At 41.1% G+C, this 21098-nt stretch overlaps 1 protein-coding gene across 1 annotated transcript in view; it reads left to right on the forward strand.

Moving 5' to 3' along the window:
• LOC147659130 (cytochrome P450 2G1-like) overlaps nt 1–21098 on the forward strand; it is a 356398-nt gene that overhangs the window by 122178 nt on the left and 213122 nt on the right. The window contains exon 3 of the mRNA XM_086951950.1: nt 16808–16970. Coding sequence (XP_086808076.1) covers nt 16808–16970 — 163 coding nt within the window. The remainder of the gene's footprint in view (nt 1–16807; nt 16971–21098) is intronic.

Genomic DNA, 21098 nt, shown 5'->3' on the forward strand with positions numbered 1-21098 from the left:
GGTTTACGACATGTGCACCTGGATGTAATCTCATTCGGCCACTGGGATGGGAACTGCCCGAACAGGTTTGGCTTGAGGCAGTGGAGTCAGCTTGCCCAGGTCACAGAGGAGTCAGCAGAGGTGTATGTGTCCTTTCAGATCGAATTTGGCTGTAGTTACAAGCCTATGTGAAGGGCAACTCACAAAATGGCTGCCAAGCGTAAAATGGAACCCAAGGGTACAAAAATGAAAATGACGATTTCGAGGTGAAATCGTTACTCGATTATGACGAAAATGCTTGTGCATAGTGTACTAGCTATTATCGGTCTTTTGATATAAAAATCGTCATGCTACGACAAAGTTTGTTGCACGAGTCCAGAATTTTTCAGAACTACAGACCCTCCTTTTGCCCTTACATAGGCAATTTAACCTAATCTCATGCTAATCTGAGTCCAGGTCTATATTCATAAAGTCATTAAGATGTTGCTGTAGCATCATCCTATTACTTAGTTCATCTCTTTATTTTTTTTTTTTGTAAATATCTTTTTATTGCAGCAAGGTAAGTGATACATTCAGTGCATTCATGCCATACTTAGTTCATCTCTTGATACAGGTTTCCTTACACATGATGTAGCACAGAGGCCACATATTGCAGGAGCACACTGTACACTCAAACAGAACAGGAAAAGGATGGCTAAGATCATCCCAAATGACTATCAGAATCTTCCATCCCCAGGCAGAGACCAGTTCCCAGAACCACCCCATCAAGGACCAGTCTCCTTCATCCACGTGAATGGATTCAGAGATCTTATGCAGTTTGGAGATGGCCTGGTATACTGTCAGAGCGTTGTCTGGGATGAAAAATGCAGCAACTTGATTGGCTTTTTGCTCGCTGGTTCTCACTCAAAGCAACTCCATATTTTGTTATACTCCATCTAACGTAAGCTTGCAACTTATCTCTAGGAATCGTTCTGTACGAGTCAATTGTTCTGCTCATATTTGCAATTCCTACCACCAATGCTTTGTTGCTTGAGTTGCTTCCTGTGGGATGTGGGGGATATGGTTCGATGGCACATTGGAACATTGTTTGAAATGCCCACAAAGAACCATAGTACCTAAATGGCAAGGCAAAATACGGGATACCCTTATCAGTCGTGTGTGGCATAAGTCCACATACCCAACAATTAGTCGTGTTCATTACAAACTGGTGTTCGTGTAAGAGCTGAATGAATGAGTTATTCATAAATTCTAATCTTCTGGCAGACTCGTGTTCAGGGAGGGGGTGAAAAGAGTGTGAGGAAACAGTAGGAGGAGGTATGGGTTGTGTAGTGGGTGCAAATGAAACTCGAAAGGTGAATAAAGCATAGCCAATTAAAAACATCATTATACTACACAACATGAAAATGCATATTATTAAAAATCGTGTTTTTGCCATCACAGTGCATATTCTCGTTTCAAAGTTCAATGATCTGGCAGGTCTCTCCATCTTGGGAAACTCCATCCTCTAAGTTGCTGCCCACGGCGGGAGGTTGATTCTGCTAGGGGGTGCTTCTGTCAGTCCAGGGCAACTCCCTTAGACCAACCAGAACCGTCGACCTAACCGTCTTCGGCTGAACCTCAAAGAATTTGGGCAGCCGCGGCCCTAGCAGCAGAACCGGATGGCAGTTCGAAAAACAAAAATGAGCAAGTTTCCAGGATGAGAGAGCTGCACAATAAAAAGTAAAAAAAGGAATTTATTTGTCCATAGTCATAGTTCTTGGCCATCAAATCCGCTTCCATTGCTTTCTTCCGCGTTGAGCCTCTTTGATTCAAGCCCTTTCATGAGAAAAAGTACTGTTTAGTTGGAGTGCACTCCTGGCAAACACCCACAGCTCACTCGAAAGTCTCAATGTCTCAAAACAATGCACCAGTGTCTCTTCTTTGTGGCAGACACTACAAATGATGTGCTCTTCATTGATCATGGGCACAAAGCATCTCGTGCAGATCCAAGCACTACTGAGAAACCACCTTTCAAGATCAGCAGCACTTTCAGACTGCAACACTCATCATTTAGTGTCAGAGGATGCTCAAGCTGCTCTCTCATGGGCACCAGAATGTAGTGCCTTTTTCCAAACGTGGATCCTTGGGTGCACTGCCTTTCCGCTGAAGCAAAGCAAAAGAGGTGTGTTTGTGGCCAAAACTCGGGCCAAGAGCTCAAGGGACTGTACACTGACAGAGGTTTCCAGCACATAACAGGTACAAAGCTCAAACCAACAGGAGCTCTTATTCTGTGGGAAACAAGGAACCAGCTCCTCTTTTTTTTTTTTTCTGCAACGCCGTCCGATGAAGCAAACGCCTTGCTTGGGAGGTACCATTGATGTCACGCTGATGATTGCTGTCCAGCCTCGCGACTTCCTGGATGTGGAAATTGTAGAGCCAAGAAATCTGTCATTCATCTGTAGCGGTCACTGATGGGGAGTGGGCTTAGTCTCGGTCACAGGTCTGCAGGGTATCACTCTTCCATTGACTCTGGAAGATCCAGCAGAACCTAGTGATATAGGAAATGTAACACAATTGTTAGTTTCCCTCAAATCAAGCACAAAAACAGTTCATGGGTTTTAACAAGGGGACTACAAGCAGGTGGGCTGCAATCTGCAAGGAAGTGGCAATACGCCATGGGAATATAAATGGATGTCCTCACACAGTGGCATTGTCTAATGGGGTAAATGCATATTTTCCTCAATGATTAAGCCTAGGTGTTCCTAAATTCCTTATCTAGAACATCTCAAATAGAAAAATAACATGATTCAGATTATCAAGGATATGAAGAAAAGTCCCTTTAAAAAATGTGCATCAGGTGCACTATGCAATACAAAGGCTAATGATCAAAATGTGCAGACAAAAAGATAAGCACTAGAAAGTCCTGGTATTTGCATGATTAGAACACATCTGATCCCACCAAAAATTAAAGCAGCAGGAACAAAAGGGAACTTAAAAATTAAAATGGCATTGAAAATTTGTCATGTTCAAAAGGTAAACTTAAGATATCTCCTATTGAGATGGAAAACTTGTCTTACTATAATATTGGGTCAGTTAACCAGCCTATCACTACCCCGAGAGTCAGTCTGAAAAAAAAATTGAAGTAGGCCTAAGGAAAATTCTTAAAAACCAGTCTGGTCATACAAAAGGGAATTATACATAACATGGGGGGGTCCCTGATACATCACTGTAGTCTAGAAGTGTGCACAAAAACAATACACCCATAATAATAAATGGGCTGACTGGTGAAAGGAATATAGAAAAAGGGAAATGGAACTAGGCCACAACTAAAATCCCTAATAACTGAGCATGAGGCGACATTGGTCAGGGGAGAAGCAACAAAAGAAAAATCTATAGGAATAACAAGAGTTTTCTTGGGTGCCTCAGGCATGTGACACAGCACCAAGAGTACGGGGAATACACAAAAGGCCAAAGTTACACAAATTTTAACTCTACCGCTGGCAACTACACCATGTACGGTAATCCTAACTAATGTTCCTGTTCTCTCTTCAGGGAGAGAAAAATGATACCTGGTTTCCTTTCAAGGGAACAAAGCCATATGCTATTTGGGAAACAGAACATGATTAAATGATGCAATATAGAAATTAGGCCACCTTGAGTCACAGATCTATAATTCTATCCTTAGGTCCAATCAAGGATACATAAAAATGTAGGGCTGCCTATTCCTTTAAGGGAATGTGCAGCAAGTGACTAACATCAGGTGCTACACTTTGAACCTGTATATCTTTTAGTTTTCTTCAATATCATTATAGCCAAATTTAGGCATGCACTGATAAAAATGCTGCCTGTCTTCCTCACAGTATGAAAACCATATCTGTGAAATTTATCATTATACCAAATCCATCCAACTGTTGTGCAACAATATGTATCGTCATACAGATCCCTTCACAACACTGGGGAACCTGTAATAGTAACAACATAAAACAAAGCATACACAAAAATAAAAAAAATGCACATGTCAAGCCATCAGATATACCTGCTGTATATCAAGCAGCACAGGCAAAACAATAACATGTGAATAAGCGGTGACACACAGCAACATGGCACATGTACTTTATGCACTATAAACCTGCAGCCCAAAACCCAATATTTGGGTTTGTCTAAATTTGTCAGGTCTAAAATCCCTACCGTCCTTTTGACAGTAGAACACAACGCAGTTGGAGTCCACTGTCAAATATAACTTTACTGTCTCTCTTCTAACATACAGGACCAACTAAAATATTTCATGATAGGGCCAAATATACAAACGAAAACATGAACATTTTTTTTCAAAGAAATTACGCAAAAACACATCTCCTTTCAATTAACCAAACTCACGTGTCTTGTCAGCCTCAGAACAATCCATGAATAATCTGCAAGCAGAAGCAGAAAAATACACAACACAAATTTTTTTTTTAACATACACAAAAATAAATTTTCATTACTTAACTGTTACTCTCTTGTCAGTTCACCTTGCAACATCAAGCCACCTTATTTTTACCGTTCTAAAAGAAATGGTTACACTGATACTCCATATTAATTTGGCACCTATAATTTGCACTGAAAAATAATTCCTAATTATCAAGTCCTTTTTTTTTTACTTAGGCCTGTAGCCTGTAGCCTTCAAAATTTGGAAAAGGGCTGCATCTTATTTTCTAAGACTTAATGCACACTTCGTTTTTTTTGTTGTTAAATAAACGCAACTAGCAAACATTATTTTACTTAGCGTGGAGGCACAAATTTAACAGTTCTGCACAGCATTTAACACGAGGTTCAAAGAAACCCCTTTTTATTTTCCCTTTTAAATCAGGCTCTTTCATTTTATTGATGTTCTCACGGAGAAACCAGAAACCCCACCCTTAGAGGCCCGTTCAAAGAGGTCATTCTGCATTCCTCAGAGGCAAAGTTCTAATTAAAGGGTCACAAATGTCAACATGACAGCCTTCTCCATTGTTTACAGGGAAACTAAAAGATAACATCTCAGCAGTGCGTCTCTGCGAGTCTCTCAGCCCTCAGCTTTTGTCACACTGACGCTGTCAAAGCCAGAAGGCCTAACCTGCAATAATTCACTCTATTTTGAAAAATAATTTCTCTTTTTAGGCGCTAAAATTATCTCTATTCCCAGATCATTAAACTACATTTATTGTCAATAATTCTCAAAACCTAATGACACCCAGACCAGTTTTTTTAGAGTAAATGCTTGTTGCAATCCTATGGTACACACTTCATCAGTCTTAAATGAACAAACTTTCCGTAGGCCTAGCTGAAGCTAGAACCTTCAACCCTGATATTAAAACAAGCCTGTGTACTGGCACATTAACCCACTGAATCATAAGAAGGCACAACCTGCATATATATAGCAAAACCTAAATGCATGCATTTGCTTAAGCCTGAGACACTTTAAAAAGTACTCTGAATGAAAGCAAAATGCTGTTTAAACAGTGTTTTTACTCAAAATCGCCTTTCATATTTTGGGCATTAAAAAATTAATATCCTACAATTTTCTTGCATAATATGCATTACTAGAATGTCTATTACATAACCCATGAGTTAGGCATTTGAAAATAATAATGTATACTTTATAAAAAGGAGCTTGTTTGCGCCTATGCCAAGGGAGAATTATACACACGAATGCTTGTCATTTTAGTGATGCAACATAACTGAAATCAAATTTTAATGCTAGGAGGTCATAGTATGAGTGTTAAGCTTTATAAATATTAAAAAACGATTTTTGTAGCACTTATTTTTAATAATTATTTTCATAAGTAATAATTTTTTCTTCTAAAAAAAATCCCAATTATTCCTTTTTGTGATTGTTCTACATATAAGAGTCCGCTGCATTCCTTGCCTATCATTTAGGTGCATTAACTCACAAACCTAAGCGCATATGCCTAACTTAAAACGCGTCACATTCCTGCGTCACATTTTTGCGCCACATTTATTTAAAAGGACGGTTATGCAAAATTCCACCCGTGTTTAACTGGAAAAGTTCTGGCTGAATGAACATTCCAATCAAATATACTGCAGCTGACACGTTTGCCTATGAACATCTAATACAGTGCATCTAAGGAAAATGCTGTAATTTTTTTTTTTTTACAAAAATAGATAATTTCGTTTTTTTTCTGGCCCTATTTATATCTATTGAATGTGACCCACACACACATTGAGCCCCTTTCAGACAAACAAAAAGTGTTGAAACATTCAGAACACACAATACAGCGCATTTAGGCATTTTTTTATAAATTGCGCGAACGCTATCCACATACCGAAGTTAGACTAATGAGAAAAAAAGCCCCATAAACATTTAAACATACATTAAACCCACAAATCAACACTCAGGATGAAAACAGGACAGCTCAGACTGTACTTAAACCAAGTAGCTGTAAGTCATATTTACAAGAAACACTTCTCAATAGTGTTCCAAAAGACTGTATAAACAGCCCAACAGGCCACTGGATGTGCAGGAAACCAAAAATACACTCAATTCACTAGCTTTAGCTGGCAGAACACCAAAAATCATTCTGCATATCTCCATTCATAGAATTGCACAGAACAAAGGATCCTTGTTTTGTATTATGTCATATTTTAATTCCCTGGGGATACAAAATCACCAAGGAAGAAATATGTTTGTAAATCTAACCTATTCAGACATTCCCTTTAGCGTAAACCGGCTAATTCAAACGTATACAAAGTTGGCCAACACAAATCTTCAAATTGCTAAGATCAGGCATCTTATAGCTCGCTAATCTAGCTTCAAACTTCAAGGGGTTATCTCTATCGATAGACTTGTAAATATACAAGACCCTTGGTTATTGAAAATTGCAATCTTCAAATAGAACAAAGGACTAAGCAAAGAACAACAAAGGACTGGGAGCGACCCACTTATACCTCAACTAAAGCAGATTACCTGCCTACACAAATTGCAGTTCGCATATACAAACCTATACAAACCTTGTCCAAATTCTAACTGCCAAGTTCTAACTGCACTAACAGTCTTTTTTTTAAAAACTTACGCCAAAAATGTTCCTCAGTCAGGAGTGACATCTTTTGGAGAGTTTAAGTCAGAAAAAAATATACTGGGCCGCAAAGACAAAGAATCCCCCAGAACCTCTGTGTACAGAGTACCTCTTTTAGTAGATTTCTATCTTGCCTTCCCCAGTAGATTTCTGTCCTCTGACAAGATTACTCCTCCAGATAGTCACTTCTTGATGAGGCCCACGGTTGGTTGCGCCAACTGAAGTACCTGAAAATTCTGAATACTTATCAGGGGTCTTACCAATAAGCAGTCCATTCAAAAGCAGCAAATAAATCAACAGAGAATCTGAAATATGAAAAGACATCTTTATTACAATTAATTGTGAGGCTACGTCGCCCAGTCACACCTAAAGCAACTGAATGAGATAGCCTCCTGAATGGTCTCCGCACAGACCTTTTATACTGTTTATTATGCCCTAGGCAAACATTCCTCACTTTACAGTGTATCATACAAATATTTTTACTACAAAGAAAAAGCAGAGTCATGATGACAAGTCCACATTGCAGTTTGTCCAGTTCATGATAGATTACCCGGCAAGGCCCAGAACTTTCATCAGATATCATCGGACTCCCTAATAAAAACGGGCACCTCCTCCTTGTAAAACAGGTCATAAAGAAAGAAACAGAGACAGGTGTGTGTAAGATTAGACATAGTTTGTATGTGATGAAAAGGTTTACGACATGTGAACATGGATGTAATCTCATTCGGCCACTGGGATGGGAACTGCCCGAACAGGTTTGGCTTGAGGCAGTGGAGTCAGCTTGCCCAGGTCACAGAGGAGTCAGCAGAGGTGTATGTGTCCTTTCAGATCGAATTTGGCTGTAGTTACAAGCCTATGTGAAGGGCAACTCACAAAATGGCTGCCAAGCGTAAAATGGAACCCAAGGGTACAAAAACGAAAATGACTATTTCGAGGTGAAATCGTTACTCGATTATTACGAAAATGCTTGTGCATAGTGTACTAGCCATTATCAGTCTTTTGATATAAAAATCGTCATGCTACGACAAAGTTTGTTGCAAGAGTCCAGAATTTTTCAGAACTACAGGTTCTGTTACCCAGAATCCCTTGCAAACTTCAAACTTAAAAAAACAAAACATTTTCCTCACACTTTTGTGGTGAAAGTTCTGAAATCTGCGTGGATGCACAAGGTTCCACGCACCCTGCCTTCCTCAAAATCTTCCAAGAAAAATGGTACCTCACTTGTGTGGGTAGGCCTAGTGCCCGTGACAGGAAATGGCCCAAAACCAACATGGACACACCACATTTTCCCAGAGAAAACGGACCCTTTTTTTTGCTAAGTGCCTAGCTGTAGAATTTGAACCCTAGCTCTGCCGGCACCTAGTGAAAACTAGCAAACCTATACATTTTTGAAAACTAGATACCGAGGGGAATCCCGGATGGGATGACTTGTCTGGCTTTCACCAGGTTCTGTTACCCAGAATCCCTTGCAAACCTCAAAATGTGTCTCATCCCAAAAAATGTCCTCACATTTCTGTGGTGGAAAGCACTGGAATCTGCGTGGATCCACAAAATTACACCCACCCCACATTCCCCAAAGTCTTGAGAGAAAAATTGTAGCTCACTTGTGTGGGTAGGCCTAGTGCCCGCAACAGGATACGGCCAAAACACAATTTGGACGCAACACATTTTCACAGTGAAAACGGACACCATTTTGCAAAGTGCCTAACTGTATATTTTGAACCCTAGCTCTGTTGGTACCTAGAGAAACCTAGCAAACCTATACATTTTTGAAAACTAGACACCCAGGGGAATCCAGGATGGGGTAACTTGTCTGGCTCTCGCCAGGTTCTGTTAGCCATAATCTCTTGCAAACCTCAACATTTGTAAAAAAACACATTTTACTCACATTTCTGTGGTGAAACATTTTGGAATCTGTGTGGATCCACAAAATTCCACCCAGCTTGCATTCCTCAAATTCTTCCGAGAAAACTGATACCTCACATGTGTGGGTGGGTCAAGTACCTATCACAAAACAACCTGGTTTTGCAAGGGGAGTCCCATGAGTTTTTGGCCCCGGGCTCGGCGCCCACTTAGGGAAACCCACCAAACCCATACATTTCTGAAAACTAGACACCCTGGGGAGTCCAATGAGGAATGGCTTGCGTGGTTTCCCCAACGTTTGCCCATCCAGAATCCCCTGCAAACCTCAAATTTAGCTGAAAAGAACACATTTTCTACATATTTTTGTGTGGAATAACTGGGGCGGCACAAATGTCTTACCCCACAGCATTCTCCTTAGTGCCCCGAGTAAAATGATACCTCACATGTGTGGGTGTCCAATGCAGATTTGGCTAAAAATTTATTTTAAAAAAATGTAGCGCTTAGAATTCTCATTGCTATATCCTTATTCCCTATGTTTTGGGTTATTCCCAGTTACAAGCCCTTGCCGCACCCACACAAATGAGGTGTCATTTTACTCGGGAAACTGACGGGAATGCTCTGGAGTAGGACATTTGTGCTGGCACGGTGATTCCACCCAAAAATATGTGGACAATTCATGAAGAGCTTAAAAATAAAGCAAGAGTGAGATTAGCAGGAAGCAATAATGATTTTAGAATCTCCCATAAAGAGGAATAAAGCATAGAGCAAATAAGCCTTGGCAAAGCCAGTAAGTCAGATCATAAAGCTGTTTTTTTAAATAAAAGTCAGAATAGAGCAAAGTCTGCATCTAGTCAGCCTTCATCCTCATCGGTTGCACTCTCCATCAAAGTCTGCCCTCTGCTCCTTTGCATCTGCAAATCACGTCTGCTCTGTTCCCTTCAGTTCTGTTTCGAAGTCTGAAACTCCTCTGGAGGCCTCCGTCTCCAAATCTGTATGTCTCTAGGCAAAGGTCTGAAACTCCTAAACTTGGAATGCAGGCAAATTTAGCAAAGCATGTGGCATGATCTTCGTTCTGCATCCAATTGGAATCCAGCATTATCATCTTGATATCTCTGCAGTCTGCACACATCATCCATTTGGTAGGTGAAATCCTTCCCAAAACATATTCTGCATCTTATTTATTATAACTTCATCTCCTAACCTTCCTTTAAAGAAACATTTTGTTTTAGCAAAACACATAACATCAGCTGCAAAAGAACTATGTTATTTAAGCAAGAATCATTAAAACATAACATGGAAATGCATTTTTAAAGTGCAAGTGTTTTCGTTTCTCTCTAAAGCAAAGAATTAAATGAGACTTTGAAATATTTTCCAGCAACTACATACCATAACATGCCGTAAATTATTTGAGCGATACCAAAGGGGATGATGGAGGGAGCGCTTGAGCAAATCAAACACTCACCCACAGTCAACTGATCTGGGTTTAATCCATCATCATTCTTTAGCTCACTCCACCACCCCAGTTTAGACATGGCCAAATGCAAATCAGTCTGACCCTGTGCCTCATGGGAACAGTCCAGCACGAACTGCCATGCCATGTCTTCCCTGGACCGGAAACAGGCATCCTGGGAACGGTTTTGGGTTCATAACCCTCATCAGCCAGTTTATATTGAATCCAGTGGCAAAGTGAGCAAGGGACCAACGTCTGGGAATAACCTGCCAACTTAGGGCGAACAAAGCGATACCAAAGGGGATGATGGACAGAGCGCTTGAGTAAATCAATCACTCATTCCCAGTCAACTGATCTGGGTTTAATCCATCATCATTCTTTAGCTCACTCCATCACCCCAGTTCAGACATGGTCATAGGCAAATCAGTCTGACCCTGTTCCTCATGGGAACAGTCGAGCCCGAACTGCCAAGCCATGTCTATCCTGGACCGGAAACAAGCATCCTGGAACCCGTTTTGGGATCATTACCCTCAGCAGCCAGGGTATCTTGACTCCAGTGGCAAAGTGAGTGAGGGACCCACGTCTGGGCATACTCTGCCAACTTAGGGCGAACAAAGCGATACCAAAGGGATGATGGATGGAAATATTTTGTGGCATTCTTCTTTGACAAGAGAAGAAGCATTCCTCTGTTATTTGAAGGTCAAACTGAAGTTCTCAGAGTGCTAAATCATGAGCTGCTTTCTGTGTTCTGTACTTTAAAATGTCGTATTAATTCAGTACAAATTATATTCTACTACTGCACACAATTAGTATTTTTGCAACTTAAAATCACATTCTATAGTGAGGACAAATTCTAAACTAGCCACTTTAAATCAAACTATGAACTAGCTGTGCAATGTTTGACATAATTTATTAAGTGGAAATTGCTTGACTAAAGTCTGTGAATATCAAAGCCTCATGTTTTCATTTTGCAGCACAAAATGTCTGTGTGTCACTTTTTAAATGCAGATTTATGTCCGAAGCCCAAGTCAGGTTTGCCATTTGTAATGCTTAATTCTATAGGAAATGTTTATGCTCTTTTTACCTCCAAAACAACACTTCCTAGACTCTTCCCTCCTGTTTCCATCTTTTGACTCATCGCAACCCTCATTTTACTACTATGCCCTTCCTAACAACCTTTTCTAGACCCTTCCCTTCTTTGACTCATCCCAAACCTCATCTACGGTTTTCATCATGGTTTCCATGCCATCCTCTCCGACATAGAAACCATTTTGGAAAGCGTGTTTGGGGCCCCCATCAGGCCCCTGCCGGGTGCGCAGCCTACAGTTGGTGTCCGAGGGGGCACCTATGGTGAACCCTGTTGATCCTTCCATCCTATGGCAGGGACCTTGAGGTACCTGACACGGGGTGCAGCAATGAACAGCACCTACCATTTCCCCATGGGAGCATGTATTACGGCAGATTTATGACCATAATGCATGTTCCCAAAGCAAAATGTAGGATTGTGACCGAACAGTGTTCAGTAACATCTAATTATATGATTGGGACCACTTACTGGAGTTCAGTCGGTCCCAGGACCTTGATGGTGTCAGGCAGACTTAAGTCTGCCCGAAATTGTAATTAGGCCCAATAAGTCTTTGAGACCCAGCAACAGGAATTCCGTACCCATGTGATGCCAAGAATGCTGCACTCAAGTTGCACATTCAGAAGATAATCAGGTCATGTAAGTAGCAAACACTTCAACCATTTCTGCAGCAGACAATACAGCAGTAACTTCTATGCCCATATCTGCAGCTGCAACCCCTGTCACTTAAAAAATGCCACTCAGGAGCTACATGATTTGGGTAAGTTAATCACTGTCATTGAAGAAGGGCAGGAGACTCTACTGGCCACGTATGGTTAGATTAATGAAACACTGTCTTCACTCCCTGCAATCAGGGACATAATGAAAAAGCAACATCTATACTCCAATTGTGTGCTGACTTTTACAGTTACTCGAGAATTGGCGGCAGGTCTGGGGCACAAAGAGTACTACATGGCTACAGTAAATGGCCCCAACAATATTCATAGATACTGATATTGCTTAAAATTTTGTTTTTGGTTGCATTCACTATTTGAGATGGCAAACTAGTCAATGGCATTGAGTAAGATGTCCATTAACTGAAACATTCTTATAAAAAATGGCCTGTGACAATCCATGTACCAAACCCACCATGTGCCAGTTACCAAGAATTCGAGCACATCAAGATCTTTCTAGTGTGTGACTGGGCATGTCAGTGGATATGAGTGTGATGGGCTTAAAAGCATCCCCAATGGAAACCAGGATGTTCCATATAATGTCCAAGCCTGGCATGTACATTTTACAGTACATGTACTGCTGTAAAGTGCGATGCACTCAGCATTATTTGATCAATCCTGGTCCGTTTCCTTCATTTTTGGATGCATGGTCGTTTTTTCCCTGTTGTATGTATGTGCAACAATGTAAGATGTTCCACAGTGAACATATTTGTGGTGGGGGTGGGGGTGACAGCTGTTTATATAGACCTGTATGATTTTGTCATCTGAGGAATCAATTTGTTTAGAAGTGTTCAATTTGGATCTCAGTACCCGTGCATGTAATTTAGTCTCAAAGTAATTTTTCCTATTGTAGTGGTTGGTTGGAACCTCTTTTTATAGAAGTAGGAATAACCTATTGGTTTGCTCTATGTTTAAGGATGGCTGTGCTAGTTTGGATGTCAGAACATGACATCATCAGCTAGCTGCTTTTGCTTTTAGGGTTAATTTTGCTGCTTTTCAGTGATCTAGCAGGCATGTAAATACATTTTATTTTCCATAAGCTATGTTGATTTTTGACTGTAAATATCACATGTGGTAAATATTAGTTTCTACACTTATCTCAAGCAGTAAATATCTCATATCATAAATATCACTATTCCTATGCAGAATATTGATATTGATAAATACAGTAAGGGGTGAACACACAGTAAGACCACAGTATGTCGGGGCTGGGCAACTAAGATGGCAGGAAGACACGAATGGGCAAAGAAGGCCCACATTATGTCAAGACTCAAACTCTATTATGGCCAGAGTAGCCATAATTTCATCAACGAAACTCACAAAATGACCAGAATAAGCACCATGATAGCCTCATCCATCTTAATCCACCTCAAACCCTGAGGCAAAAAAATACAAAGACAGTACACACCTATATCCACACACACCAACACACACATACGCGCACACACATATATGCATTCACTCTCTCTCTCTTAGGCAAATAGGTATAAATCATCTATTTTCCTCAATAGCATACATTAGGACACTGCCTTCTCTGATCATTTTTCTACTTGCGTGATACTGCCCTCCCACATCTCATCCCATTCCTAAACACAATAAATATGAAATCTATGCTATTTCTCTATGCTTCCAGAACAATTGCAATGGCAATCACCTTTCTCCACCTTTTGTTACACTTCCTCCTAAAGACTCATCTCACTCTTCATCTCTGGTGATTGGGGTAGGGTAAGCAAAGCCATCTAGTGGCTAAATTGAACAATGTGAAAGCAGAAAACCTGGGATTGATCCTGGCTTCACCACTTTACAAAATTGTGTGATCCTAGACAATTGTATTATTTAACTTTCTCACCCTTTTCTTCATTTTCACATATAAGTGGACCTCCAAATATATGACTTCAGGATGTGCACTGTACAAAATCTTCTACTTTGTTTGATTTCTTAAACTATATTGCTGAACATGTATAATAGTAACCAAGGCCACTCAAAGAGTCCAGTGCCTCAAGACCCTCACAAGCGATTTGCTGCATTCCATAAATGATTGATTGATTCATTCATTCATTCATTGATTCATTGATTGATTGATTGAAAGAGTACCCATTATTACAACTGACTTGCCTCTTTTGTTTCCTATTGGAATTGTAGGCAGGATGAGGAAAAGAATTCATGTTTCAAAATTCATGTTTGAAAAGTATCACTTTCAAATGAACACTTCTCAATGCATTGATATAATCTGATATACTGAGGCGCACTTTTTGAATTTTGAACGGACTATGTTCAATTTTTACAGTTTTGCGGAAACATGTCTTTAACAATTAAGGTCTTCCTAAAGTTAAGCAGTGCAGAACTCCATAGTTACTTCTTTTCTTTAACACCAATTAACCTTTAAATAAATACTTGACTGTTTATTTAATACATTTCTTATTGTTAGTGCTGAGTTGAGTAAACAGCAGGCCAGTGCTGTTGTTGACTGGGGCCACATGTAAAGGTCAGGAGACCGCATCGGCCCGGGCAGTACTTTGAGTCTCAAAGGTCTGAAACTATCCTTAACATTACCACCTATTTCAAGATGACCTTCACTTATTTTCGCACCCCCACAAACCATCTCTTTTTCTTTACTCCTCAAACAATCTTTACTGCCTTTGTTCTAGTTATTCCCTCCTTCCTATATATACTAAACCAGTTCTTTCCCGCTAACATTTAAAGACTCTCCAATCTATCCCTTTCTTGTTGTTCACTAAATGTCTCCTTTTTCACTATCATTGAAATCCCCAAGACTTTGTTTATGCCATGTAAGAGCATCCTCATCTAAGTACGATCTCTTCCTAAAGGTAGACAGCACTCAATGATCTAATGCTTCACAGCACCCTTGACATAGTGTTTATTGTCAAGCATGGCTCGTAAGAAGCCTTCCCGGTTCTAGATAAAGTAATCCAGATAGGATGTAAGACACTCCTCAGAGGGTAAAAAAAAAAAAGCAATGTAGGTTATTTTTGCGTATAAAACACAATTTTAGCTAACCCATTTTGAGAAGCGGAAATAGAAATACTACTCATTAGGTGCAACCTGCCTCCCAGTCTCTCTAACATACGGCCAATCCCTTGCTTAACACATCTTTAGCAAAAGCTGTACAGCCTCTCTTACCTTTATCATACTATGGACCAGATGTAGCAAGCCAAATTGCGATCGCAAACACTGAAATTCGCAGAATTTCAGCATTTGCAATCGAAATTCAGCTGTGTGCAATGCAGGAAGGCAAATACCTACTTCCAAACTAAGGAATCTCAAAAATTGCGATGCCTTATTTTGCACTAGCATTAAGAGAATCGCAATTAGCGATTCCCTAAATGCTATGCTAGTAGGCATCGCAAATTGCGATATTGCCTTAAGGAATCGCAAATTACCACCAACTTCAAGTTGGTGGTAGTTTGCGATTTCCTTTGAAAAAACACTTTTTTGTTTTTTTCAAGGTGCCAAGTGGCACACGTACATGCCCGTAGGGAATGTATGTGCCCCAAATGTGCATACATGCACAATAGGAGGGTGCAACAGGGTGTCCTTTTGGAACCCTTGCACCCTTAAAATTGCGCGCACAATTTGCCAGTACCTACTGGGTACTCGCAAATTGCTCGCGAAATTCCAATTCATTCTTATGGGCCTCTTGGCCCATAGGAACGAATAGGAAGCCATTCCTTATTTGTGACTCGCAAATTGCGGGTCGCAAATAAGGAAAGTATAGGAATCGCAAAAATTATTGCGATTCCTACCTACATAGGATTTTGCGAGTCCTTAATAGCGATTCCCTAATAATCGCTATTAAAGACTCTGTAAACTGCTTTTACCTACATCTGGCCCAATATCTTCCCAATCATTCCCTTCTAGAAGGCCTTATTGTCAGATTTAACAAAGCTGATCTGCCTGCAGATAAAGCATTCCTTGTCAATTTCAGAAGTGATACACCTATTTCAATAGTTCTTGGGATCCTGGAATTCCGACAAGACATGGACTCTATTTATCATTGAGCAAGAGGGACACGTGGAGATGGACCATTTTGCTATCCCATTACCACTGATATCAAGGAACTTCTCACTTCTTTATGGAATTACCTAAATACACCCGATCTACACTTTGATACACCCTTTCTTTTTGTAGAAGTCGAATAACTCCTGACATACAGCCACTCCCGACCTAAGTTAGACTTCACCCTCACATCATCCTATGTATGCATCCATGGTCTAGAATGTAGCTAACATGGATATGGTAATAGAATGAACTGGAAAATAACATTAGTGATGGATTATTGTTATACAAAAGTTAATAGGAATAAAGTTATTCCATGCTAATTTGTATGTAAGTGAGAGATTTGTGATTGTGTGTTTGAAGGAACTTTCTACACCCTGAAAGTGAAGAATTTAAGAAGAGAAGCTTAGTTCTCTGTTTATATCCTGTACATGTGTGTGCATGTGATTTACATATGTCTTTTGTGTATAGGTGGTGCATTGACATGAGAGAGTGTAGTTGCTTCTTGTGTGTATCTCTTTAAATCCTACCACCTTTTTGTTATTGAATATTGTCACCATAATGAATTGTGACTCAATAGGTCAAGATGTTTTTCAATGCCACAAGTGTCAACAGCATTCTCACATCTTCACTCAAAATGTTTTCTTCTTTGTGTTTATCAATGCAGCTGAGAAAGAAGTATGGAGATGTATTCACAGTGTATTTGGGCCTTCGTCGTGTCATTGTTGTGTGTGGATATGAAGCTGTAAAGGAGGGTTTGATTGATCAGGGAAATGACTTCAGTGGAAGAGGAACAGCACCATCATTTGACAAGGTCTACAAGAATTATGGTATGTACGATTTCCCTTTCCCAAGCAAATCCTGCTGGTGTGCTATGACCGACGTTATCTAGTGTCCTAAAATATTGAAATATATAGGTCCTTTCAGACCCTCACCATATGACAAGTGCAAAAAAACACCCAAATGTTAATTCCGTTTATGCCAAACTGACAGGAACTTGGGGGAATGGTTATTGCATCTGTTATTCTTATATTATTAACTAGCAGCCCGTCCCGACGTTGTCCGGGTATGAATTGCAGCCAGCCAGTAGTATATTGTTTTGTAGGATTTCGTTTTGATAGCATTTCTTATCTGTGACAGGCCTGTAAAACGCTCCAATTCACAGTGCACTGCTGATGCCCTTAAGAGTGCGCGTTCAGTAGTGTGTGAACTCGAGTTTCCCTACTTTATTTTTCCTTGCAATATTATATAGCGCGAACTCGACAACATGGCATGAGCACAATTTACATTACAGAAGAACACATTCATTTGTGGTAGGCACGGGGAGACAAAGCGATTTGCCTGGAATCACAGGATGTGAGCTGATGCCGAGATTCAAACGTAGCTCCCCAGCTCTAAAGTTCGCAATTCTAGAACTTGTGGCGGGAGGTGTGTCTAAAAGTGTATGTCGGTGCTGGCCATCAATGAGAGAGACCTGTGCATTTTTCAAATGGGTGGTGAAAAAATATGAGTATGTTGCTGGAGATATGGGCCGCCGTGCCACCAATGTACACCCATTATTCCGCAACTTTCTTTCCGCATAACATCACTCCGCATACTTTTATTACGAAAGTACCATGACTCCGCAATGCCATTAAAACGCATGGCATTACATTTTATATGCTTTTACCACGCATACATTTACAACGAATTGTAAATGCATGAATGGTAAAAGCATGTTTTTTTATGTTTGGATAAGGTAAGTATGGGTTTAGGGGTAAATGTTTTGTGGTACTGAGGTATATGTTTTTGGGTGTTTGGGTATTTTAAGGGTTACGGGGTACAGGGGTAATTTTAGGGTTTAGGGATAGGTATGGGTTTTGGGGTACAGGGGTCATTTAAGGGTTCAGGGATAAGTTTGGGTTTTGGGGTATAGGGGTATTTTTAGGGTTCAGGGGTAGGTTTGGGTTTTGGGGTACAGGGGTATTTTAAGGATTCAGGGCTAGGTTTGGGTTTTGGGGTACAGGGGTATTTTTAGTGTTCAGGGCTAGGTTTGGGTTTTGAGGTACAGGGGTATTTCAGGGTTCATGGGTAGGTTTGGGTTTTGGGGTACAAGAGTATTTTTAGGGTTCAGGGGTATGTTTGGGTTTTGGGGTATAGGGGTATTTTAAGGGTTCAGGGCTAGGTTTTGGTTTTGGGGTACAGGGGTATTTTAGGGTTCAGGGGTAGGTTTGGGTTTTGGGGTACAGTGGTATTTTTAGGGTTCAGGGCTAGATTTGGTTTTTGGGGTACAGGGGTATTTTTAGGGTTCAGGGGTAGGTTTGGGTTTTGAGGTACAGGGGTATTTATAGGGTTCAGGGCTAGGTTTGGGTTTTGGGGTACAGGGGTATTTTTAGGGTTTAGGGATAGGTTTGGGTTTTGGGGTACAGGGTATATTTATAGGGTTAAGATGAGTTAGTGTTTAAGGGTGTTGGGGTATTTTAAGGAGTAAGGGTGGGTTATGATTATGGGTTGCAGGGGTATTTAAAAGGAGCAGGGTGGGATTAGCACACAATATGAGACATGGCATGAAGGGCGGAACGTACCACACGCCCCCAGCGTTTGTCACGCCCCCAGCACACGCCCACAGCACAACGCATACACGCCCACAAGGGACTACTTTGCTGGCACAGTTCTTTTACCTTTTAAATGTATATGGTGGGCGTCTGCATAGCCTATGTCCTTCTGCGGCAACTGCCCTTTCCAACGCTGTATTGGATGTTGGGATTGGTGCTGTGGTTCCTGAGATTACCTGCCTCAAAGGTTTGGGCTCTCTCTTTATTATATTAGTATGGATTTGTTTAGTTGGTACCAGCTAAAAACTATTGATATTTGCCTGTGTAAAACCGTGGGCAATTGCAATTTACACTCATTTCCTAATTGGAGTTTGGCTAAAAAAAATCAGCCAGAATGTGCAAATAAATTCCAAAAGGCACTCAAAAAAATGCCACACTGTTAGACCTAACATGCCTGGTGTGGTCTTTTCCCAAATGTTCACCTTCTCCCCTCCTACTGCCTGGATTTAATTTTTGTTGGAATTAGGACTTTGTGCACTTTACCACTGGTAATCTGTGCTAAACTGCTTGTGCTCTCTCCTATGGTAACATTGGATACACATATTTGGCACATTTGATTCACTTAGTGAACTGGTACCCAGGGCTGGGAAATTAAATGCTACTGGTGGGACTGTGGCTCTTATTGTGCCACTCACTAAATTAGCCCTTTAAATCATGTTTCAGGTTTGTCATTGTAGCCTGCAGTGCAGTTTTGAACTGCCAATTCCACCTTGAAAAATAACCTTTTTGATAGGCCTAAGCCTTCTTTTGTAGATTTTGCTTGCACTATGACTGTGACTCTCTTGTATATAACATCTTTTGGAAGGAGTCTCTTATCAGTTCCCCAAGCCAAATTACTGAGTCCATCCACTGTTGTGTGGAACTTTTATTTTATTATCCCTGGCTGCACGCACTGCAACCGATTTGTTACATTCCTGATCGTTTCATTGTGATACCAGTGAGGAGAATACATTTGATCTCACTCTACATTTTATATGGGCTTAAGTCTTGAACTCTATTTTATGACTTTGTTTTGGGCAATTACATTAGTATGCCTGTGAGAGCCATGTGAAGATCTCATGTTACTCTCTCCCCATATTGGAAGAACTGGACAACACTGCCATCTACTGGTTATTTTAATCTATACTACTATTATAAAGAGAGAACTGTGAACCTTTGAGGCGGGTATACTCGGGAACCACAGCGCCAATCCAAACACCCAATACATCATTGGAATTGTCAGGGTCTGCAGAGTGACATAGGCTATATACCACCAAAAAATATAAGTTCTTTAAATAATATACGTTAAAAAAAAAAGTCGTCCCTTGGAAGTAGCGCCGGCCGTGTGCGCTAACGACGTGCATGATGACATCATCAGGAGCCCGGGGTGGATCGGCGGACAGGAGCGCGAGGAGGAGTGGCGGACAGGAGTGCGGGGAGGAGCGGCGGACAGGAGCGCGGAGTTTAGCACACAGGACCTTGGGGCGGAGCGGTGAACTTTGGCCGACTGCGCTGTGGGCTGAGGTAGGTGAGAGGCGCCCGCGGTGGGCTGAGGAGGTGGTTGGGGGCCTGGGTTTGGCGGACTGCAGCGGACAGGAGCGTGGGAAGGAGCGGTGAAGTTTAGCACACAGGACCTTGGGGAGGAGCGGTGAACTTTTGACAACTGCGCTGTGGGCTAAGGTAGGTAAGAGGCGCCCGCGGTGGGCTGAGGAGGTGGTTCGGGCCTGGGTTTGGCCATCTGCAGCCGTCACGAGCGCGGGAAGGAAAGGTGAAGTTTAGCGGACAGGATCGCAGGGAGGCTGTAAGCAAGCCTGATTGCCCCCGGACAACGTCGGGACGGGCTGCTAGTTGAATATAAAAAAAATGGTTTTGTATACATGTTTTCTTCGGGTTTTATGTTGCTTGGGTACTGAACCGAGTTCCGGTAGTCAACTTGGATATCAAGACAGATATCTTTGTTTTTAGGTTTTGCCTGCATAAACAGCTATTATTAATCACATAGGCGAACCTAATGCATTTATCAATGCTTGTTAATACATTTGTAAACCCTAAAGCAAGTGCTGGTTGGCTAGCTTCCTGTGTGACCTACAGGGACATAGCAAGCTCCTGATGCTTTGAACCTTGCACCTGGCTTGTGCTGGAGTGGGTTCTGACCCCCAAACTTGTGTCCCACAAAGTCCTTGACCCTTGGTGGTGATACTGAAGGTGCTGATCCTGAATAAGCCTACATTTTAGGTTTAAAAAGAATGTTCTTTAGAAAGTGGCCTGACACCAACATAAGACTTGGACCTACCTGCTTGTTGATCTGTCTAAGGGACATCGTCGGTTGTCCTGACTCTACTGTATCTCCTGCTACATTCTTCTCCACAGCAGCAAATCCTGTTC

This window comes from Lissotriton vulgaris, unplaced genomic scaffold, assembly GCF_964263255.1.
Source record: "Lissotriton vulgaris unplaced genomic scaffold, aLisVul1.2 SCAFFOLD_624, whole genome shotgun sequence".
NCBI lineage: Eukaryota > Metazoa > Chordata > Amphibia > Caudata > Salamandridae > Lissotriton > Lissotriton vulgaris.